This window comes from Phyllopteryx taeniolatus, chromosome 10, assembly GCF_024500385.1.
Source record: "Phyllopteryx taeniolatus isolate TA_2022b chromosome 10, UOR_Ptae_1.2, whole genome shotgun sequence".
In the NCBI taxonomy this organism is placed as follows: domain Eukaryota; kingdom Metazoa; phylum Chordata; class Actinopteri; order Syngnathiformes; family Syngnathidae; genus Phyllopteryx; species Phyllopteryx taeniolatus.
Window position 1 is genome coordinate 16562974 of NC_084511.1, and position 19894 is coordinate 16582867.

Consider the following 19894-nt stretch of genomic DNA (forward strand, 5'->3'; position numbering starts at 1 on the left):
TGATACGGACTGTTCGGTCCCTGTACGACCGGAGTCAAGTGTTTGGTCCACATATCCGGCAGTAAGTCGGACTCCTTCCCGGTGAGGGTTGGACTCCGCCGATTCTGTTCATAACTTTTATGGACAGAATTTCTAGGTACAGCTGAGGGGTAGAGGGGGTCCGGTTTGGTGGCCTCAGTATTGCATCTCTGCTACAGTTTGCAGCCGAGTGTGAAGCGGCTGGGATGAGAATCAGCACCTCCAAATCTGAGACCATGGTCCTCAGTCGGAAAAGGGTGGCGTGCCCTCTCCAGGTCGGGGATGAGATCCTGCCCCAAGTGGAGGAGTTTAAGTATCTTGGGGTCTTGTTCACGAGTGAGGGAAGAATGGAACGGGAGATCGACAGGCGGATCGGTGCAGCGTCTGCAGTGATGCGGACTTTGTATTGGTCCGTTGTGGTAAAGAAGGAGCTAAGCCAAAAGGCGAAGCTCTCGATTTACCGGTCGGTCTACATTCCTACCCTCACCTATGGTCACGAGCTGTAAGTCGTGACCGAAAGAACAAGATCCCGGATACAAGCGGCCGAAATGAGTTCCCTCCACAGGGTGTCCAGGCTCTCACTTAGAGATAGGGTGAGAAGCTCGGTCATCCGGGAGGATCTCAGAGTAGAGCCGCTGCTCCTCCACATCGAGAGGAGCCAGATGAGGTGGCTGGGTCATCCCCGGGGATGACCCAGGACATGCTGGAGAGACTACGTTTTTCGGCTGGCCTGGGAACGCCTCGGGATCCCCTCAGAAGAGCTGGATGAAGTGGCTGGGGAGAGGGAAGTCTGGGTGTCCCTGCTAAAGCTACTGCCCCCGCGACCCGACCTCGGATAAGCGGTAGAAAATAGATGGATGGATGGATGGATGGATGAAATCAGCATTTTAAGTTCACTACGGTTATAATTGTCTGATATTTACATTTGCTTTGTGATGTACATTAAAGTGGGGAAACTATGCAAAATTATGAGAATTTGAGAAGGGGGGCAATACTTTTTCACAGAACTGTATAGGGTGGAACCTCCCAAGTCAAACAGTTCCGTTCAATGATGCTGGTTTGTTGCATTTCAGAACAATTAAATAGATATTAAAAAAAATATGCATGAAGAGATGTTAACTACACCTAAGAAAATAAAAATACAGCTTTTATAAATAAAACTAGTCACTCTTTGAGAACGACTTCATAGAGACAGGAGGAACGGAAGTGTAAATCTGCGCAGCAATACTGTCATCTAGTGGCATTATATAGCAATGTGTGTTAAGAAAAATAAAAAGTAAAAAAAAGCAAATCACACTTGAGAGCTGTGGAGCTGTGAGGTGAGCACAAGCTCAAAATTCCAAGTCGGATCTGTTTTTTAAGCATATTTTTCCTGCCGACTGTAAACTTTTTTTTTTTTTTTTTTTTTACTCGAAGGTCAACTTCTAACTGAAATTCGAAGCTTTTGTTTTAAAGTGCCAGTTATTTTAGATGTCTTTGAATGTGCCAGATAAAACGTGGCAGATAAAACGTGATGGAATCAACTCGGCTTTCATGTTCTTTTTGCGCAGCAACTGGGCGTAAAAAGATCCGTAAAGTAACGTGCAAAGTTGTGCGTAATGCGCGCGCCTGTAGATTGGCCTGTTGTTCGTGGCTTCCCCCCGGCCGCGCGCACGTACAGGGGAGGCCGTGCGTGCGAGCGCCGCAGTTTCTGCGTCATACCAGAGGAGGACACGTAACGGTCCGCAAAGATCGAGCCAGTCTTGCACCATTTTCGCCACAACCCGCGTGAACAGGTAATCTATTCTGATTTAAATACTCCTTCCGAGAAAATACATACAGCGCAACTTGCTCTCAGCTATTTCTGTATATTCATGCAAACGTTGCAGCTCATGGAAGATAGTTGTGCTTAAAAAGATTTGAAACAACTAGTCCGTCGTGCTTGGAGGTGATTTCTAATTGAGAACTACTTTATTGATGCATAAGGATTGGGGTACTGGGAAGGGCGTGGCTCTGTATGTACAGTAGAGGCCCAGACCCTTAGACTGCATTCTGTTGCTATTTTTGGAAAGACTCACTCGTGTCTAAAGCAAACAGTGCTGCACATGAAAAGTTATAGGGATCGCTGTCTTTTTTTCTAAAGCTTTGCCAAGTCGGCCTCAACCAGTTTAAGTTTACTTATCGATACTTATTGCTTATAATCCACTCACAGATGAAGATGACATGTTCATTTTACTGCATTGAAGGATTTTCCTGTCTCCAAAGCCTCAGTTTTGAATTATATATATATATATATATATATATATATATATATATATATATATATATATATATATATTGTATTCGAAATGTTCTCTTTCCTGTGTTCCACTAGATTTAAGAAGTAATCCCATTAAGCAAGTGTGAGGCAATGCAGTGAATAGATGAGATTTCCGCTGAGATGAGGGGTTGTCCCTGTGCATATGGCGACTCTTTGCATGTTACAATAATGACTACAATTGCAGTAAATGCAAAGTGGAATGACACCTTTGACTGCAGGAATGTTTTTGCATTGCTGTCATCTGGATTTCTCTGCAGGCCCCAGGCTATTGAACCCTCCACAGTGCAGACACAGCTGAGCAAATTTAAAAATGGTAAGTGGACTCTGCTCTCGCATTGTGTCATCTTCTTGTGGATTGGACCACACAACTGGAAAAATGGATGGATTTTGTGTTGTATGAATGAAGGTGGGAGTGTTTTCTTTTCTTTCTGCCACCTGCCACCATTAAGGCAACGGTGTAGGGCAGGGGTGTCAAATTCATCTTTGTCACGGGCCACATCGTAGTTATGACTTCCCTCGGAGGGCCGCTACAACTGTGAACCCATATAAATGAAAGATTACCTCATATAATGTAATTACATACAGTATACACAACACATTGATGAATAACCAGTTTTGAAATCAGAAGCCTATAAAAACATGTTTTTTGACTATTACATTTATTTTCAAAGTGGGGTTGGTAACAAAAAATGCTTGCAAATATCTCAATGGTATTACACCAGAACACAATGAGCAATTTTGATTTGCTTTCGCGGGCCACATAAAATGATGTGGCGGGCCGGATCTGGCCCCCGGGCCACCAGTTTGACACCTGTGGTGTAGGGTGTCAGCCTTCACGCCTGTCGAGTAATTTCCTAAAGTAGCATTTTTGCAGAGTTTAAACACAACATCCTGTGTTTACAAAGTTAGTAATGCGCAGTATTGATTTAGATTATCAAACAGGTGTATTAATTAAGATACATGACCTCCAAACAGGACAGCATTTTACATACAACTCATCAGAGAGTACAGGAAGACCACATAAAGTGTCCAGTGAGTGTGCATGAGATGAAAACCCTAACTATTATTCTTCATGCAAGGCCCACTTTAAGGATTTTGTTCAAAGCTTGCTACTGGGGGCTTGTTTGGTAGCCCTGTTGCTATGACAGTGAAGCTGTCCAGCTGTCGTGGGGACTGAGGGCGGTTGGTTGTGAATGTGCAGTGGAAAGTGCCTTTCGGCTGACTGCCCTAAAACAGCAGCGATCTGTACGGCTGCTGCTGCATTGACCACTCGGTTTTCCTGCACCACATGATGACTTTGCATTTATCTTCGCAGCTTCTTCACTGGGCTAAAATCATGTCCATGAGGAACAACTGAATGGTCTTCACAGGGGCTTGTTGATAAATTCGGACCTGTATTCATTACATTTGAAAAATACCCCCACAAATGGAGCTGCTTTGTGTGTAATCTGACTCCTTGCTGCACACCCACTGTCCCACCCCTTTGTCCTTGCACCAACTCACATACAGACCCACGCACACACACACACACACACACACACACATTCTTTGGAGGTTTTTCTGCAAAGGGGGGTCAGACAGCTGCAAGTGGTCAAAAGCTTTCACGGCAAATTGCTTCAGCTCATGTCCAGTCACATATTACTCAGAGGAGCCCCCTGAAGATTACAAATGCAAAACCAAATCCATGGGATGGTGATGAAATAGTGGTGGGCGGAACTCAATAGTGAGTTTGACAATGAACTTTCACAAAGTATACATGTGTGTAATTATTAGTAAGCATATACAGTAGGGCTTCAGGATATTTGAAAAAAAATGACTGTAATTTTTTGGGACCCAGCAATATTGCGGTGTGAAAAAAAAATACAAGAAAACATCAAACAGATCTGTGAAAACCAACACACATTTCTCTTTTTTCCCCCCACTGATTTATTGTTTTGACAGTTTATAATAACTTCAGTAAAAAAGAAACTATGCTCTGTTGAGCACAGAGGTATACTAAGGTGTACCTGTATTTAAATGTACTGTAGTATTGAGCAGGTTAATAGTCCTGCCAGATTTAAAGTTAAACCCTTCTTTAAATCTTATTTTGCTTCTTTTATTTTGCTTTATTTCCCTCTGCTGTCTGCAGCCAGGTTGGCATTGCAAATGAAAATCTGTTCTCAATCAATTTGTATAAAAAAAGGTTAACATTCCCAACACTACTTATGTGTTTTTCATCCATCTGTTATTTTACTTATACATACATTTTTAACATAATAGGCATCGTGTATTTGAGTGCATTAGTTAATGCGACACACGTTTTTGTGTACAGCGTAAATTTGTCCTTTCAAAATAGCCGTAGCCCAACTCCCTCTACCCCTGATGTAATCTGTTGGGAAATGCTTTTGTTGCATTCTGGAGAGTGATACATTATGTACTGTATTATGCAGATGTGCATAATTGTTTCCCGAGTCCTCATTAATTGTTATCATACAGGAAGATAAGTATATAACACTCAGGGCTACAGTAGAGGTCGAATAAAGTATTTATATAGTATTTGAAAAGGTGAGTAAATCTTTGCCGCTCAAGCCTTCTCGAATCACATTCTAAATAATTCAATCAGAGAATAATTCATTATCTCATATTGGTTAATTTGTATTTTTGTATGTATTTATTTGTAATATGTATCGAATTATGTGCCCATCTTTGTATTCTAGTAAAAACACATAGACAATTAAATGTGCCACATGAACAGTACTGTGTTGTGCTTAAATTGAACTGCCTATTTGTTCTCAGGTGTTCAGAGGCACAATAACAGATGGTCCCAATTTTGATCCCAGCGCCGATGCTGAGGCGCTCTACAATGCAATGAAAGGAATGGGTGAGTGTCTGCAAACTGTACACATGATGTATACCCGTAATTCGGTGCTTTCCACAGTCTCTGACTCACATGTTTATGATTTTCTTCTCAGGAAGTGACAAAGAAGCCATTTTGGACTTGATCACCTCTCGTAGCAATGCTCAGAGGCAGGAAGTCATTGCGGCGTACAAATGTAACTTTGGAAAGGTACATCGTATCATATTTATAGTCATATCACAAAACATTAGGGACATATTTGGGTGAAATTTCAGGATGGACCTAAAATACACTTTACCCTTTACAAGTTAACTTAATTTGACCTTTTCAAAACTTTTAATGCACATCTAACTGTTCAGAGTCTCACTTTGTAGCTTCGAGTGCCACAGTGTCATCATCAGGTTGCACTGGAGATACAGAATAACTGGATGAGTGACAGAAAGGCATAGACGTGAACATTCCTGGAAATGTATTGGTCAATTCATGGATGTTGTGAATTTTGACATTCAGAACAGCAAGAATGTCAAAAAGTCATGAAACATTGAACAGTTGGAATTGTACATTCAGAAGTTTAGAGAAGGTAAGTATATTTAAGTTCACTTGTAAAGGACATAGTGCAATTTAGATTGATCCTTAAATTTCGCCTGGAAGCTGAACACTGTATCCCAAACTTGGAGTGAGTAGCATATGTGTTTTCCAGAATAACCTGTCTAAGTGAGAACACTGTTTTTACAGGATCTTATTGAGGATCTGAAATATGAGCTGACGGGTAAATTTGAGCGTCTCATTGTGTGTCTGATGAGAGCACCAGCCTACCACGATGCCAAAGAAATAAAAGATGCGCTCAAAGTAAGACACTTAGCCAACTCCAACGTCAGGGAAGGCGAGTCATATTTCTATTAAACATGTTACCCTTGTCATAAGGGAGCTGGAACCAACGAGAGGAGCTTGATTGAAATTCTGGCATCGAGAAACAACAAACAAATACATGACATGGTTCAAGCATACCAGGATGGTGAGGCCTTTTTTTGTCCATTATTGACACACACATTTAAAAAAAATATTTTTGTTGTTGTTGTTTTTTTTTTCCATATTTACTCTGACGTCCGCATGTCTTTCCAGCCTACGGCAGAAACATGGAGGAGGATGTGATAGGCGACACGTCAGGTCACTTTAAGAAGATGATGGTTGTTTTACTTCAGGTCAGTTATCTGAGGGTTTAATGTGGTCAGCAGTAAGTAAATCCTCTGATGATCAGCAATACGTCGTCGTGGCTTCCTGTTGACCTTGTTGTCATGGTTTCAGGGGACCAGAGATGGGTCGGGAGTTGTGGATGCAAATCTGGTGGGGCAAGATGCACAAGTGAGAATCTGAACTATTTATATACTGCAGTGTTAGAAAATGACATAATCAAAAAGTCTAACAGTGGTACAGTATTTAGAGTTTAACCAACATTTTCAGAATAATATATGTCTCAAAAGTCAATTAAAACTCCAAGAACTCCAAGAGTTTCAATCAAAATCACACGAGAGGTCAGCAAATTTTCAGAGACTTCAGCTCAGTGAGCATCTAAGAATTAACTCAATAAAGTTGTTTTGCCTTAGCTTTTTTGTTCCCACCATAAATAGGTTATGCGTGATGGAAAAAAGGAGAGGATAACCATAACCACAGTTGAACTGGCAATGGAAGTTCGAGCTTACTGCTCTGTACAACATTGACAATACAGTTAGTTAAATAACACGAGGCTTTATTAATTCCATAAATACAGATTAAATAATGTGACAGATTCTCCATTTTGTATTTGTCAAGCTTCTTCAAAGAGTGAATAGTTTTAACTTATCTTAGTTTTATTATCCAGTGGTTAACTTGTGTTTATATTTTGAATGTTACTAAAAGCTTGTCTGTACCTTAGATAAATGCTTTATAATGGGACAATTCTGTCTGGAAAAAAAATTGAGTTTCCAGAATTTTCTATGGGAAAAATGGTTGGAAATTAAACCAACTTACAAATCCACCAGCGCCACAGAATACACTGTGTTTTACCTCAGAGGTACCTCCATCCATCCATCCATTATCTGAGCCGCTTATCCTCACAAGGGTCGTGGGAGTGCTGGAGCCTATCCCAGCTATCTTCGGGCAGGAGGCGGGGTACACCCTGAACTGGTTGCCAGCCGATCGCAGGGCACATATAAACAAACAACCATTCACACTTACGGGCAATTTAGAGTCTTCAATTAACCTACAATGCATGTTTTTGGGATGTGGGAGGAAACCGCAGTGCCCGGAGAAAACCCACGCAGGCACGGGAGGAACATGCAAACTCCACACAGGTGGGGCCGGGGATTGAACCCCTGTCCTCAGAACTGTGAGGCAGACGTCCTAACCAGTCGTCCACCGTGCCGCCTCAGAGGTACCTATGTACTTTAAGTTTACACTGGCCTGAAACTGTCGGGAGCCCTCAAATGTCCTGTGTCCACCATCGCATCATTCATTAAACAAGAAAATCAGCTGCTTTCAATCCTGTCGACAAAGGAAATTCTTTTACATTTGACCTTTTCGGCTTGGGAACGTGCACCTCTATTTATGACTGTACTGTAATGAAGTGTTATTGTAATCCTGCCTTCTCTTGTCCCACTTGTTTCAACAAAAGGACCTTTATGCTGCTGGCGAAGAGCAGTGGGGGACAGATGAAGCCAAATTCATCATGATACTGGGAAACCGCAGTGTGACCCACCTCCGCATGGGTGAGTGCACGCAAGGGGAATTAACATGCACATGCGGCATTTAGACATTTGTAGTGTGACTGTGTCTAAAATGTGAATTTCAGACTCTACTACTATACTTCACTGTATAAGATATGTTAGGAAAAGCCCTACGATAATAATAATTGGTATTATTTTACATTATTGTTTATACATCTCAATTTTCACTCATTGTTCCAATGTGACTGCAGAATGTGACCTTATGATGAGTACATTTACTTTTCATTATTTTAATGTCTATAATTTTCAAGTGACAACATGCAATGGAAATACATACATACGCATTATGGATATTAACAGTTTCATACACTGTATATTTTGTGTATATTATAATTCGTCATCATATCATTTATATCATTGTAAATATTGCATTCGTGCAAAAATAAATGTATATAATTTATTAATACAAATATATGATATACGATATGTAAACACATCAAATGTTGTAATCTTTGGTGGCTCTGTGGTGACATTGTGTCAAAAAAAATAAAAATAAAAACATCGGAGACGTTTAAAGTTCCAACAGTTGCTTTGTCACAACCCATTTCGGCCCTCGGCATTCATTAGACATTTGTTTTATTAATATTTCATTATTTTTGTGTGTTTTATAAAAATATGTTTCATAAACAAATGGAATAAGGTAATAGAAAATTCCCAATTATATCATGTACATCACGATTGGTAATCGTATGAAATAGGACTGGACCCAAAAGCAGGCGGAGGAAGTAGATCAGAATGGTTTATTAATTAACAGCTCAGGGGGTAGGCTATCACGGGAGTAATAGTGGTCCGTTGGAACAGGGAAGGTGCAGGAAGCGGGAGCGTGGGCAGGTGGAAGAGTTTGACGGCGTGGCTGGAGCGGGCAGCGAAGCGGGAGACACGGAAGGAGCACTGGGGACGGAGGAGGACGCAAGGGTATTAGTACAATTGAAGGTAGCCAAGGAGAAGGAATCATGAGAGTCAGTCAGTGTACCACGAACGAGCGTAAATACTCCGCCATGGGATTCCTGGATCTGACAGGCTTATATGCAGGCAATGATGAGTGCTGATAACAGGTGCGCGAACGAGGAGGCGCTGATTGCTGGGGAGGGAGAGAGGGAAAGGCGAGGCACAAAGCGCCACCCAAGTTCCAAAAAAGGAACTGCAGGGCACAGACAATGACAATTTAATTTAAATGAAAAATACCATATTGGCATATACTGTATATCGTTATCAGGATATAACATTTTGTCTATATTGCACAGCTCTAACCTATACTGTATGAAAAATGCCAGGAGTAAATAAAGAGGGAAATCACAACTGTAAAGTTATTTGCGACCATGACAGTCAAGCAAAACAATGGAGCCATACCTGTTCTCCACAATTCACTACATTGACGGGGATTTTCATATGAAAAGTCAGTGCTTGAAACCTAAAGTTTTTTGCCTATTTTGTATAAACTGTATATGCTTCCTTTGAGTTGCACTTTGTGATTGCACTCTGTAATAGCAATGCATATTTATTCAGTTAGTACATAGTAAATTTGAAATATGGGGGTAAATTGTACTTTTTATTCTTATTTAATGTTTCATTTTGCACTGACAACAGTAGTGCAAAAAGAATACAGATATTTTCCCTAACATGAGGAATAATTATGATTAATGATTGTGATTGCGATATTTGTCAAAATAATTGTGATTATCGTTTAGGCCATGATCGTGCAGCCCTAAAGAATGGCAAATCAATGAAAAAAAACACGTGTCTATTTTCTTATATTATTTCAAAGATAAGATGCCTTCATAATGGACTATGTGTCTTGAAATATTTAGTTTTCGATGAATACGAGAAGATTGCAGAGAAATCCATCGAGGAAAGCATCAAGAGCGAGTTGTCTGGAGACTTCGAGAGACTGATGCTTGCTGTTGGTAAGGGACTGATCTTTATTTTTCAGCTTCTGCTGTTATAATTGAAAGAAGCTGTTAACGAACAGTGTTGAGAGTAAGACAAAAAAATAATGCAATGAAAAAAACTATTGCATTTATGTACATTAATTGTTACAGTTACATGTTGTTGTTAGTGTCACAGTACATTGTTTTTCAAATTGTTTAAGGCCAAAGATTTAATAGAAAGACAAAATACATTTGTGCCGGGTTGATAGTTAGAGGGTTTTTGTTTTCTTCAGCTACTGACTTTTATTTTATTGTAATTTGTGGCTGCAAAAAAAAAAACATTGAATTTTGTGGAGAAAAAAGAATGAAATTTCAAAGGTACTAAGTAAGCCTGTTTTGTTTTTTTTCTGTCTGTTTTGTCATTGTTGTCTCGCAACAGGCCATTGATGTGTTAAAGTTAAATGTCCTGAATAATTCTGTGATTGTTTTGGTAAAATTAACTCAAACGTAGTGCAGAAGTCGTGTAAGACAATACACAAAACACAGATGGTTAATTTGCAATATAAGTACCATAATTACTTATAAATACAGCAACTACTAATGTAACATACAGTATTAGATTTTGAAGTAACAAACTTTCATTTGTTGTCTTGCAGTCCAGTGCATACGCAGTGTTCCTATGTTCTTTGCCAAACGCCTTTACAAGTCAATGAAGGTAAATATACTGTACAGTAAAATGTCTGATCATTCCCATTGGAGCCCAGGGTCAACTTTACATAAGTCAAACTGTTGTGGCTACACAATAAACCTGTGCTTTATTACCAGGGTCTCGGTACAGCCGACAACACACTGATAAGGATCATGATTGGTCGCTCTGAAATAGACATGTTGGATATTCGCGAGTGTTTCAGACTGGGATATGAAAAGTCACTTTATAACATGATCAAGGTAATGGAAAAGCAGAAGAGCCTGTCTTTGTATGAGTACTTATCTGATATGTGCAATATTGTGCTTGCTGCAAACAGGATGACACATCGGGTGATTACAAGAGGACTCTGTTGAATCTATGTGGAGGTGATGATGAGTAAGTAAATGTATCATGTTAAATTACAGTAGCAACCTGATGGGGGGTGGTAAAACACAACCCCACAAATGAAGTGTCAGAGTCCTTCTGAAAGTGGTTCAAATGAGGTTCCAGCTATACTCAGTGTGCTGTGTTGTGTCAAACTGATTGTTGCAGTTTAGCTGGCGAGTTCTTCCCTGAAGCAGCTCAGATAGCCTACAAGATGTGGGAAACAAGTTCCATGACCAAAGTCAAGGTTCGGCCTTCCTTTGTGCTGCAACTACAGTTGTCATGGTTTGGCTTGGCCTTGCAGTAATCTCCTTATTGCAGTGAAAACAAATAATCTTAATGCATGCCTTGTGAAAACAGGCTACGATAGAGTCAGCAAATTGCAGTTACTGTATATTTTTGCATTAATGTTCTCTTGCTTTGCTTTATCTTGGAAGAGTCCACATTCTACAGTTTTGACTAAAAAAATTGGGTTTTCGGGCCTCCCATTTCATTGTTGGCTGTGTCATGGTCTCTAACCTCTAACAAAGATTTCATGTTTTCCAAAAATGTTAAGGAGCTGATACAGAATGTTGATTCTACTCACCAAATAGCATGGGACCAATGTGCATTTATGTAAGATTTGTATGTGTGGTTGCCATTTTAACACCTCTATCTTTGTCAAGGTAAAGAATTAAACCTTGTCTGACCTACAACCTCATGATGTGTTTATTAAACCAGAATCTAATTTGTGCATTTTTACAATTCCACTACCAGCTGAGGCCAACAGTTGTCCCCTCACCCAACTTTGACCCTGCTGCTGATGCACAAGCTTTAAGAAAAGCCATGAAAGGATTTGGTATGTAACCTTGTTTTTACAGTTGAAACATTTATTTTAAAAAATGTATATAGAATAACTAACATTACTGTAATGTCAACGTGTCCCACAGGAACAGATGAAGATGCAATTATTGACATAGTTGCAAATAGAAGTAATGCACAGAGACAAGAGATCAGACAGACCTTCAAATCACTATTGGGGAGGGTAAGAGATGATTGCTTATGAACCTATCATAATGGATACATATACCGTATATTTCTTTACAATATAAACTGTATGTGTAATAGCATCAAAATAAAACAGTTCAGAGTTAATTTTGTGTGAACTGATTTCAGGATCTGATAAAGGACCTCAAGTCTGAACTGTCAAAAAACTTGGAGAGACTGATCATTGGTCTTATGTTGACCCCAGCTGAGTTTGATGCCAAAATGATGAGGAAAGCCATAGAGGTGATGTCTACATTTAAATGCATTTGCCTAAACTGTGAATAAATTCAGCTCAATTCATGAACACTGATGGGTGTGCAAGAGTGAGTGCAGGGAATAGAAAAGGTTGGGAACACTGGCCTAAACTGTACATTACTCTATATACAATATATGTACACATATATATATGTTCATATATGAATGAACTGTAGTCCACCCCTTATGCACCCTTGTGCATTTTTTTTGACATTTTTTGGGGGACTTTGATGTTTTCCATTTAAAGATCAATTAGTTAAAATCAAAGGTTAGAGGGCTGAAATTTGGCCACACAGTTTTGAACAAGTTGAACTTTATAAAGTGGCACCATGGCGCCATTTCTAAGCTATTAGAAATAGGAGATAAGCAGCTTGCATGTGCAATAATAATGGTTTGGTCTCTGGTTCCATTTGGTGGTTTTGGTTGTGTAAATACACCCCAAATGTATTTTTTATGTCTTTCACACCCCAATGTATAGATTCATTCAGTATTCATCGGAAAACCATTTTAACACCTAAGGTTTAAACATTTTTGAAAAATATGTTTTATAATTGGAGAACATCAAAGTCCAAAAAAGGTCAAAAATGGACAACGGCGCAGAAGGGCTGACGTACACTTCATTCATGTAAACTCCCTAAATTCCCTCAAACAGTGCCCTCGTGTCGATATGTGATCCGTGCTGTTTCTACCCCTAAGTGTCAGTTAAGCCTAAGGAATGGAGTTGAAAAATAATTTAGGTTGTAAATGTAGGTCAGCGCTTCTGATAGTGTTTAAGTTGGCAGAGAAATCATGCAAAATAATAAACACATGCATCTTTCAGGTCAATGAGAGTACCATGCAACCACATCAGGGGGCAGCATGTCTCAGGAGATCTGCTTTAATTCCTGGTTCCCCCTCACGTCTGTCAAACCTACCTTCAATTACACAATGGCCAAAGTGCATGAAGTCTCCTGTTACAATAGGAACTAGTGCCATTCCATCACTCTTTGGCTGTGTGTGTTACATGACGCAAAATCCCAATAGGCTGTGTGTTGATGTGAAACTCAAACTGTTTTTCTGCTGTCATACCTGACGAGACACTGCTTTCATTGTGAGAGTTTCCGCCATTTTCCACAGGGCGCAGGCACAGATGAACACGCGCTGATTGAGATCCTGGTCACCAGGAACAATGAGGAAATACAAGCCATGAACGCTGCCTATCAGGAAGGTGAGTTTGTTAGCAGGAATGACGACATCTTTGTGTTGGAATCATTTTAAATGTGATATACACTTAATTCTCACCTCAACTTCACAGCCTATAAGAAGTCTATGGAGTCAGCAATTCAATCTGACACATCAGGTCACTTCTGCCGCATCCTCGTTTCGCTTGTGCAGGTAATGTTCAATTAGGATCGCTCTCACTTATTAATCATTATGCATTGCATTACATATTTCGACACAATTGTAACACGATGTGGTGGAAACAACAATATTACAGTTTTCAATAAAGCTGAGCATCCTTAACTAGTAGGGGTTATTGCGTCCATCTATTTTCTGTAGTTCTTGTCCTCATTCGGGTCACAGGTGAGCAGGAGCCTATCCGAGCTGACTTTTGGCTGAGAGGTGGGGTACACCCTGGAATGGTTTCCAGCCAATCGCAGGGCACATATGGACAACCATTTACACTCACATTCTTTCCTATAGACAATTTAGAGTTTTCCATTAACCCTAACATATATGTTTTTGGAATGTGGGAGGAAGCCGGAGTACCCGGAAAAATCCACGCAAGTATGGGGAAAACTAGCAAACTCCACACAGGAGGGCCAGAACCGAGATTCGAACCAAAAGCTTTGAGAGAGAAATCCCTTTCACTACCCCACTGTGCTAGTAATGGTTATTCCCTTTAGAAATTGAGAAGATTTCACAATGTTAAAAAGTCCAAGGAAAAGACTATCACAACCCAGGTATTATGCAAATCAGGGCTGAACAGCATTGGCATAATTTACTGTAAGAGCAGTGCGATTAGTAAGTGGTATGATCTTCTAGCAATATCATTACATCCTTTCCATGCTCTCCTCAGGACACCATCTTATTGGAAATGTCCTATGTAGTTTATCCATTAAAGGTTGAGCGAACTAAGAGGAATAATAAGTCACCCATCCTGAATGACAGGAACATTTTGTTCTCCCTTGAGAAATGGTGATGTGGGAAATATCTTTTGTGTTGCAAAACATTACTGTGTGATTACACAATGTATCCTTTTCACCCTGCTTAGGGTGCAAGAGAAGATGGCCCTGCAGATTATGAAAGGGCTAATACAGATGCTCAGGTGAGTAAAAGTTTCATACGTAATGGATCTAGAAAGGTAAAAATGGGCATGCAATAATATATATATTTTTTAATTTTTCATAATCGTTGATGTTGTTTTATGGGGTTTGCAAGATATTTTGGGATGAAAATGCCTTGGATGTCCTTTTTCAAACTATTCTAGTTGGTGGTTGATGCTCTGATTAATCCTTGGTAATACCAGAGCGTCTTTTGGCTTGTGGCATCGCGTTTGGATCCTTCTATGTGGGGTCTATCATTGTGAAGCACCATTGTGGCCCACTAATAGGGAAAGTGAGCTGAAAGGGGATGTGGGTGAAAATAAAAAGAGGGGAGGGTATTTTGAGGTTTAGGCTCGTCCTCCGCTCCCAACGTTCATCGCTCGTGGACATTTTGGCGACAATGATTGCAAGTTTCGCATTTCATCCACAGTTACATTATAAATTAGGAATATAGTTAAGTATTGATGGAAAACACAACATATGTATGCTTTATAGACTGTATTTTTATGGCTTTGGAGCAGCTTAGACTTACTCGCTTAAAACCCGGAAATGTGGTGTTGCTGTTCAGCTGAGTTGAGTGGGTGGGTACCCACCACGTAGTCGGCAGGTACTTGAATGGTGATTGATGAAACTACGTCACAACGATTGCGATTTCAAATCATCCGTTTTGCAAGTGTTATACCATTTATTACCTTTTGCATTCAATCAACATACGGCATAGATGTCAAACTTAAACCATGTCACAGACTCACTGTGACCTATGTTATGCATAAAACAGTAGTTTTTTATTTTATTTTGTTGGCATGGGACCTTTAAACCATTTGAACTATCAACAGGAACTTGCTGATGCATGTAATGCTGATTCTGATGACAGAGTAATGAAGTTCATGAGTATTTTGTGCACCAGGAGCTTCACTCATCTAAGGAAAGGTAAGACGCATGTTAAATTTTATTCATATACAATAATCCCTCACTACATTATAGATTTTTTTTTAAAAAGGTCAATGTAGTGCAAATTGCCCATCTGCAGATCTCTGATTCAGTCAGCTTTATAGGCCAGTTGATTTAAAAGTGGCAGCGACACACAGAAGATGAATTCTAGCAGGTAAATAAAACTTACTGACTACCTTATCTGTTTGAAACACAAGCCACAGTCAGAGTTTTATGAAACAAATTCCCAAATACCAGCCTGAGCTCGACGAATAGCTAATGCACACACGCTTAACGATATCGACAGGAACAAATGCAAGTAAGGAGCAAAGTGTAGCTTGATTTTCTACAACTACAGTACTGCAGTTTAAAACATCACCACAATGAATTCTGGGTACCCGTAATGCTTTTTGCTGACTACATTGCCAGGAAGGTGAGTGTGAGTAGCAATGATAATGGTAAACTCAGGAAATGGGCTGTTGTTCACATCATTCAAGCAGGGCATGCCTAGTAGGCGTTTACTTGTGTTATGTGTGTGCATGGTGAGCCCGAGTTGAAAAATAATTTACCTGCACCTGTCTCTTAAGTGCAGTTTCACAAATTGGTATTGGAATGCATATAAGAAACTTATAAATATATATACTAACACAATAAATAATTGGTTACTACATCACAGATTTCATTTACAGCGGAGGTTTTCTGGAACATAAGCCCCGTGATAAACAAGGGTTTACTCTACAGTAGATCTATGTAATCGATGTAGTCAGGGCTCAGCGAATGCAAAGTGGCTCCAATTTGGTATTATAACTTGCTGCTTTATTAGTTTTCCAGGAGTTTGTCCGGTTCTCCAATAAGGACATCGAGCAGATCATCAAGAAGGAAATGTCAGGAGATGTTAAAAATGCCTTTTATGCCATAGGTAATGCAAGACTTTTGACATGAATAACAATAAACCATCAGTGCTTTACAGCAACACCCGCCTCTGGGAATCACCACACCTCATCATAGTCTCTCTCCTTTGCAGTTCGCAGTGTGAAGAACCAGCCTTCTTATTTTGCAGACCGTTTGTACAAAGCCATGAAGGTATGCACAGTGCATTGAATATGACGAGACGCATTCGTGGCCTCAATAGCAAAATAAGGTTAAAATATTTTAGTGATGGTGCATGATGTATCAAAGTATGTCTTTATCAGCCATTCATTCATTGTGGACTGAGGCGCAGTCATGCCAGAACAGAAAAAGCGCTTCCCAAAGCTGGAGAGGGAGGGGGGCTAAGAGGTCTAGCCCAACGGCACTTTAGCCCAGATAGTGTACATTAGTTAGTAAAATCAAAGTTGATATCTGTTGTAATTGTGTGTGGGCAGGGTCTCGGCACAGACGACAGAGCGTTGATCCGCATCATGGTGTCCCGTAGCGAGATTGACCTTTTCAACATTCGTAAAGAGTTCAAGGAAACGCAGGACACCTCCCTGCACGAATTCATCAAGGTAGAGACAATGATCGTAAGTCTTCTTCCGTGTTCACTAACACTCCCTCTGCTTTGTTTTGTCCTCAACCGTTTGTTCTGCTGCATTGTGTGAGAGTATCTCACGCAGTCGGCGATGGACCGCGGTAATCTGTAACTTCCTTGCGATGGACTGTGGGTTTGTGGCTTCTGTTTAGCTGTTTAAGAATTCCCCTTGTATGCTCAACTTCCTTTCTATAGCTCTAGCATGATTGGCTGAAAACTCTAGAGACAGGAAGTACCCGGGAACATTTCGATAGTATCTTCCAAATGATATGACTGTGACATTTATACAAACAAATAAGCACATCGCTTCATATTGACTTTGCAAAAGTATTTTCCAATTATGAAACCACTTCCAGATGCTGCTGTGTATCATGCAGCAGACAGTGTTATTGTGTAAGGGATTATGTTGTGTGGCTAAATTGTTGGCCACACTGACATTAAGCAAACACGACTATTAAAGGGAGTACTTTGACTTATAGTTAGATGGGTACTTTTCGATTTTGATGGCTCACTCTTCAGCACGTTCAGTCTTTTCCTTTTATATCTCTTCTGTTAAAATAGCATGAGCTTCTACTGTTTATAAATGGCAAATGGCAGCAGTGCATCCAGATCCAGGCTCACTTTTTGGCAAGCACTCTCATTCTTACACAGGATATAAGAAGTCTACACACCCCTGTTGAAATGTCAGGAAAAGTCTACTGGAACAGCTGAAGTTTATTTGGGGTTCATCAGAGGCACTTTAAATTCTGGCAGGTGTGTGCTGACTCCAATTTAACATGAGTGTTCGTGATTAATTTTGAACATAGCCACAACCCATTTCTAAAAAATGTGTGCAGACTTGTGCAACCACATTATCTCAGTTGTTTAGCTCTACCGCCCATCTCGAAAAGAGGAAATTTTTTTTCAGTGGAGTTGTACACGTTATGGGTCATATTAATGTGACCGTTAATGGTAGCTTTTCTATATCATAAAAAAACCTGCCATTCGAACAGGGCTATGTAACCCTTATTGTAGCTTGTTAGTTTTGAAGTTCTTCACATTTTTTTTTTTTTAAATAATGTTATAAAACGGCTCGGGGATACTTTGAAGTCCTTTGAGGGCCATAATAAATACTAACAAAGATAAAACAAGTACTACAGTATAGTATATGAGTATTTATGGGTTAAAGGGTTTTGAAAGTCTTTTATAAAAGCTCTAAACTGTTTTTTTTTTTTTGTTTGTTTTTTTTAAAGGTTTTGATTTTTAGTTTTTAGTTAGGTATTTGTTTTTATTTTAAATTTGTGTTAATTCAACCATAAAAAAAGGTTGATCCTTATTATATGTTTAGAACAATTTCTTGACTGGCGCCTTGGTGTGTACTGTATGTTCTTTATTCTTCTTCTTCCTGCATGCCGGGAAAATTTTGTGTATTTGTGAGAGTAGTCATAATAAGCAGAGATGCATGAATATTTTTTTCATGTATTTGAATACTTTGTGTACTCTCCTCCTTTTATCAGGGTGACACTTCAGGAGATTATCGCAAAACCCTGCTAGTGCTATGTGGAGGGGAGGATTAAAGAAAGCGCATCTCCACAGCCTTCTTTCACAGGCCACAGTGACAAGGCCAGCCACCAACAGGACAGTGAAAATGTGGTGGTCACTATCTGTTGTCAGCACACTAAATTGGTGCTACTTGTCTGCCAAACTAAATTACCATATGTCCACATCTTTCAAGGCAGTTTTCTGGTCACGTGGAAGATCCTCTGTCAGGACATTGCATTACTTTTTTTTTATTCTAGAGCTATACTATACTATATATATAATATATATATATATATATATATATAATACTATAGTATTTGAAGGCGCAACAGTGCTTCCCCGAGACACATTAAATCAAATCACTGTGAGTATGTATAACTAAATAAAAATCAATATTATCTGGTGTCTTACATTATTGATATAAGTGAAGTTGAATGTCTTCAAATTTCCCTAATGTCTATTTTCATCACATCCTGTTTATAGAAAGAACAAGTGCTCAGATTTGCATATTAGCGTGAAGTTCATTAATTTATTGTGTTGCTACTGGCACAATGACATTGTACTGAGCAGAACGGGAACTATTTGCCATGAGGAAACTCCCTCTAAGTCAGTATCTCTTTATAGATTGTATTATATGCCGCCAAAGGTTTATGAAAGTATGAGCATGGGTTTTTTTAGATCAAGAAGTGGCCATTAAAAGCATAATGAATAGTACAGCAACACAGTGTTATTAGATGTGCAAGGGCTTATTACAATGTTAGACTTTAATATTGCAGAAATATGTTAGTCCCCTGGAACCCAAATGTGTACTAACATTGGAACATACTGTAATGAAGGACAAATCGGACAAGAATTCACAAACATGAATAAAAACTTAGAAGTGAGGTGCCTGCTTGAGAAAGTATTTACCTGGTGCCAGTCCAACAAATGCCTTGCAACCCATTTTGGGTCCCAAACTGAAGTTTAGAAAACCTTGCTTTAATGTACCATATTTGCATTTTACAATCAATTCCCTGCATGTTGTTGTACTTTGATGCTATTGATTGCCAAAAATAAGCATGATACTAGACCAACACATTCTCTCCTCTAGGTCACTGCAAACATGCAGCATGTGTGAGTGCAGCTGCTGCAGCCTTTCTTTGTGTTAAAGAGGAAAGAAGACAAAAAGACACATATGGCAAGGAAATCCCCTGCAGAAAGCCAAAATCCAAGGCAAAAAAAAAAACCCAAAAAACATTTAATGTCATGCCCTGGCCTGTCCATGCTCCATTCAATGATCACTATGTGAGATTATAAAATAGACTTTTAATGCTGAATTATGAAATGCAATTTTTCCAAAATCGGGCAGAATTTTTTTGTATTGCCTTATTTGTTTGGGAGGGGACTATATTACAGCGCTGTGAGCATGTTGCACAATTAGAAGCAATTGCAAGTACTGTTGTTCTAATAGTTCCCCAATCATTCTAATTTGGTTTTGACATGTACAAGAGA

The 19894-nt window shown here is 39.6% G+C and overlaps 1 protein-coding gene across 2 annotated transcripts; it reads left to right on the plus strand.

Annotated features, from left to right (window-relative positions):
* The first annotated feature begins 1642 nt into the window (after positions 1–1642).
* On the plus strand, positions 1643–19287 carry anxa6 (annexin A6). Of its 2 annotated transcripts, none has more exons than XM_061787498.1 (25): positions 1643–1793; positions 2575–2630; positions 5093–5177; positions 5269–5363; positions 5889–6002; positions 6078–6168; positions 6276–6355; positions 6459–6515; positions 7804–7897; positions 9724–9819; positions 10440–10498; positions 10609–10731; positions 10809–10867; positions 11024–11102; positions 11612–11693; positions 11785–11879; positions 12011–12124; positions 13253–13343; positions 13431–13510; positions 14391–14444; positions 15279–15372; positions 16196–16291; positions 16397–16455; positions 16737–16874; positions 18379–19287. In XM_061787498.1, the coding sequence occupies exons 2-25, from the start codon at positions 2628–2630 to the stop codon at positions 18436–18438; spliced, it is 1998 nt and encodes a 665-aa protein (XP_061643482.1). In that variant the 5' UTR covers positions 1643–1793; positions 2575–2627; the 3' UTR covers positions 18439–19287. The 2 variants fall into 2 exon arrangements, with proteins under 2 accessions (XP_061643482.1, XP_061643483.1); XM_061787499.1 differs by having other exon boundaries at positions 16737–16859.
* Positions 19288–19894: the final 607 nt, after the last annotated feature.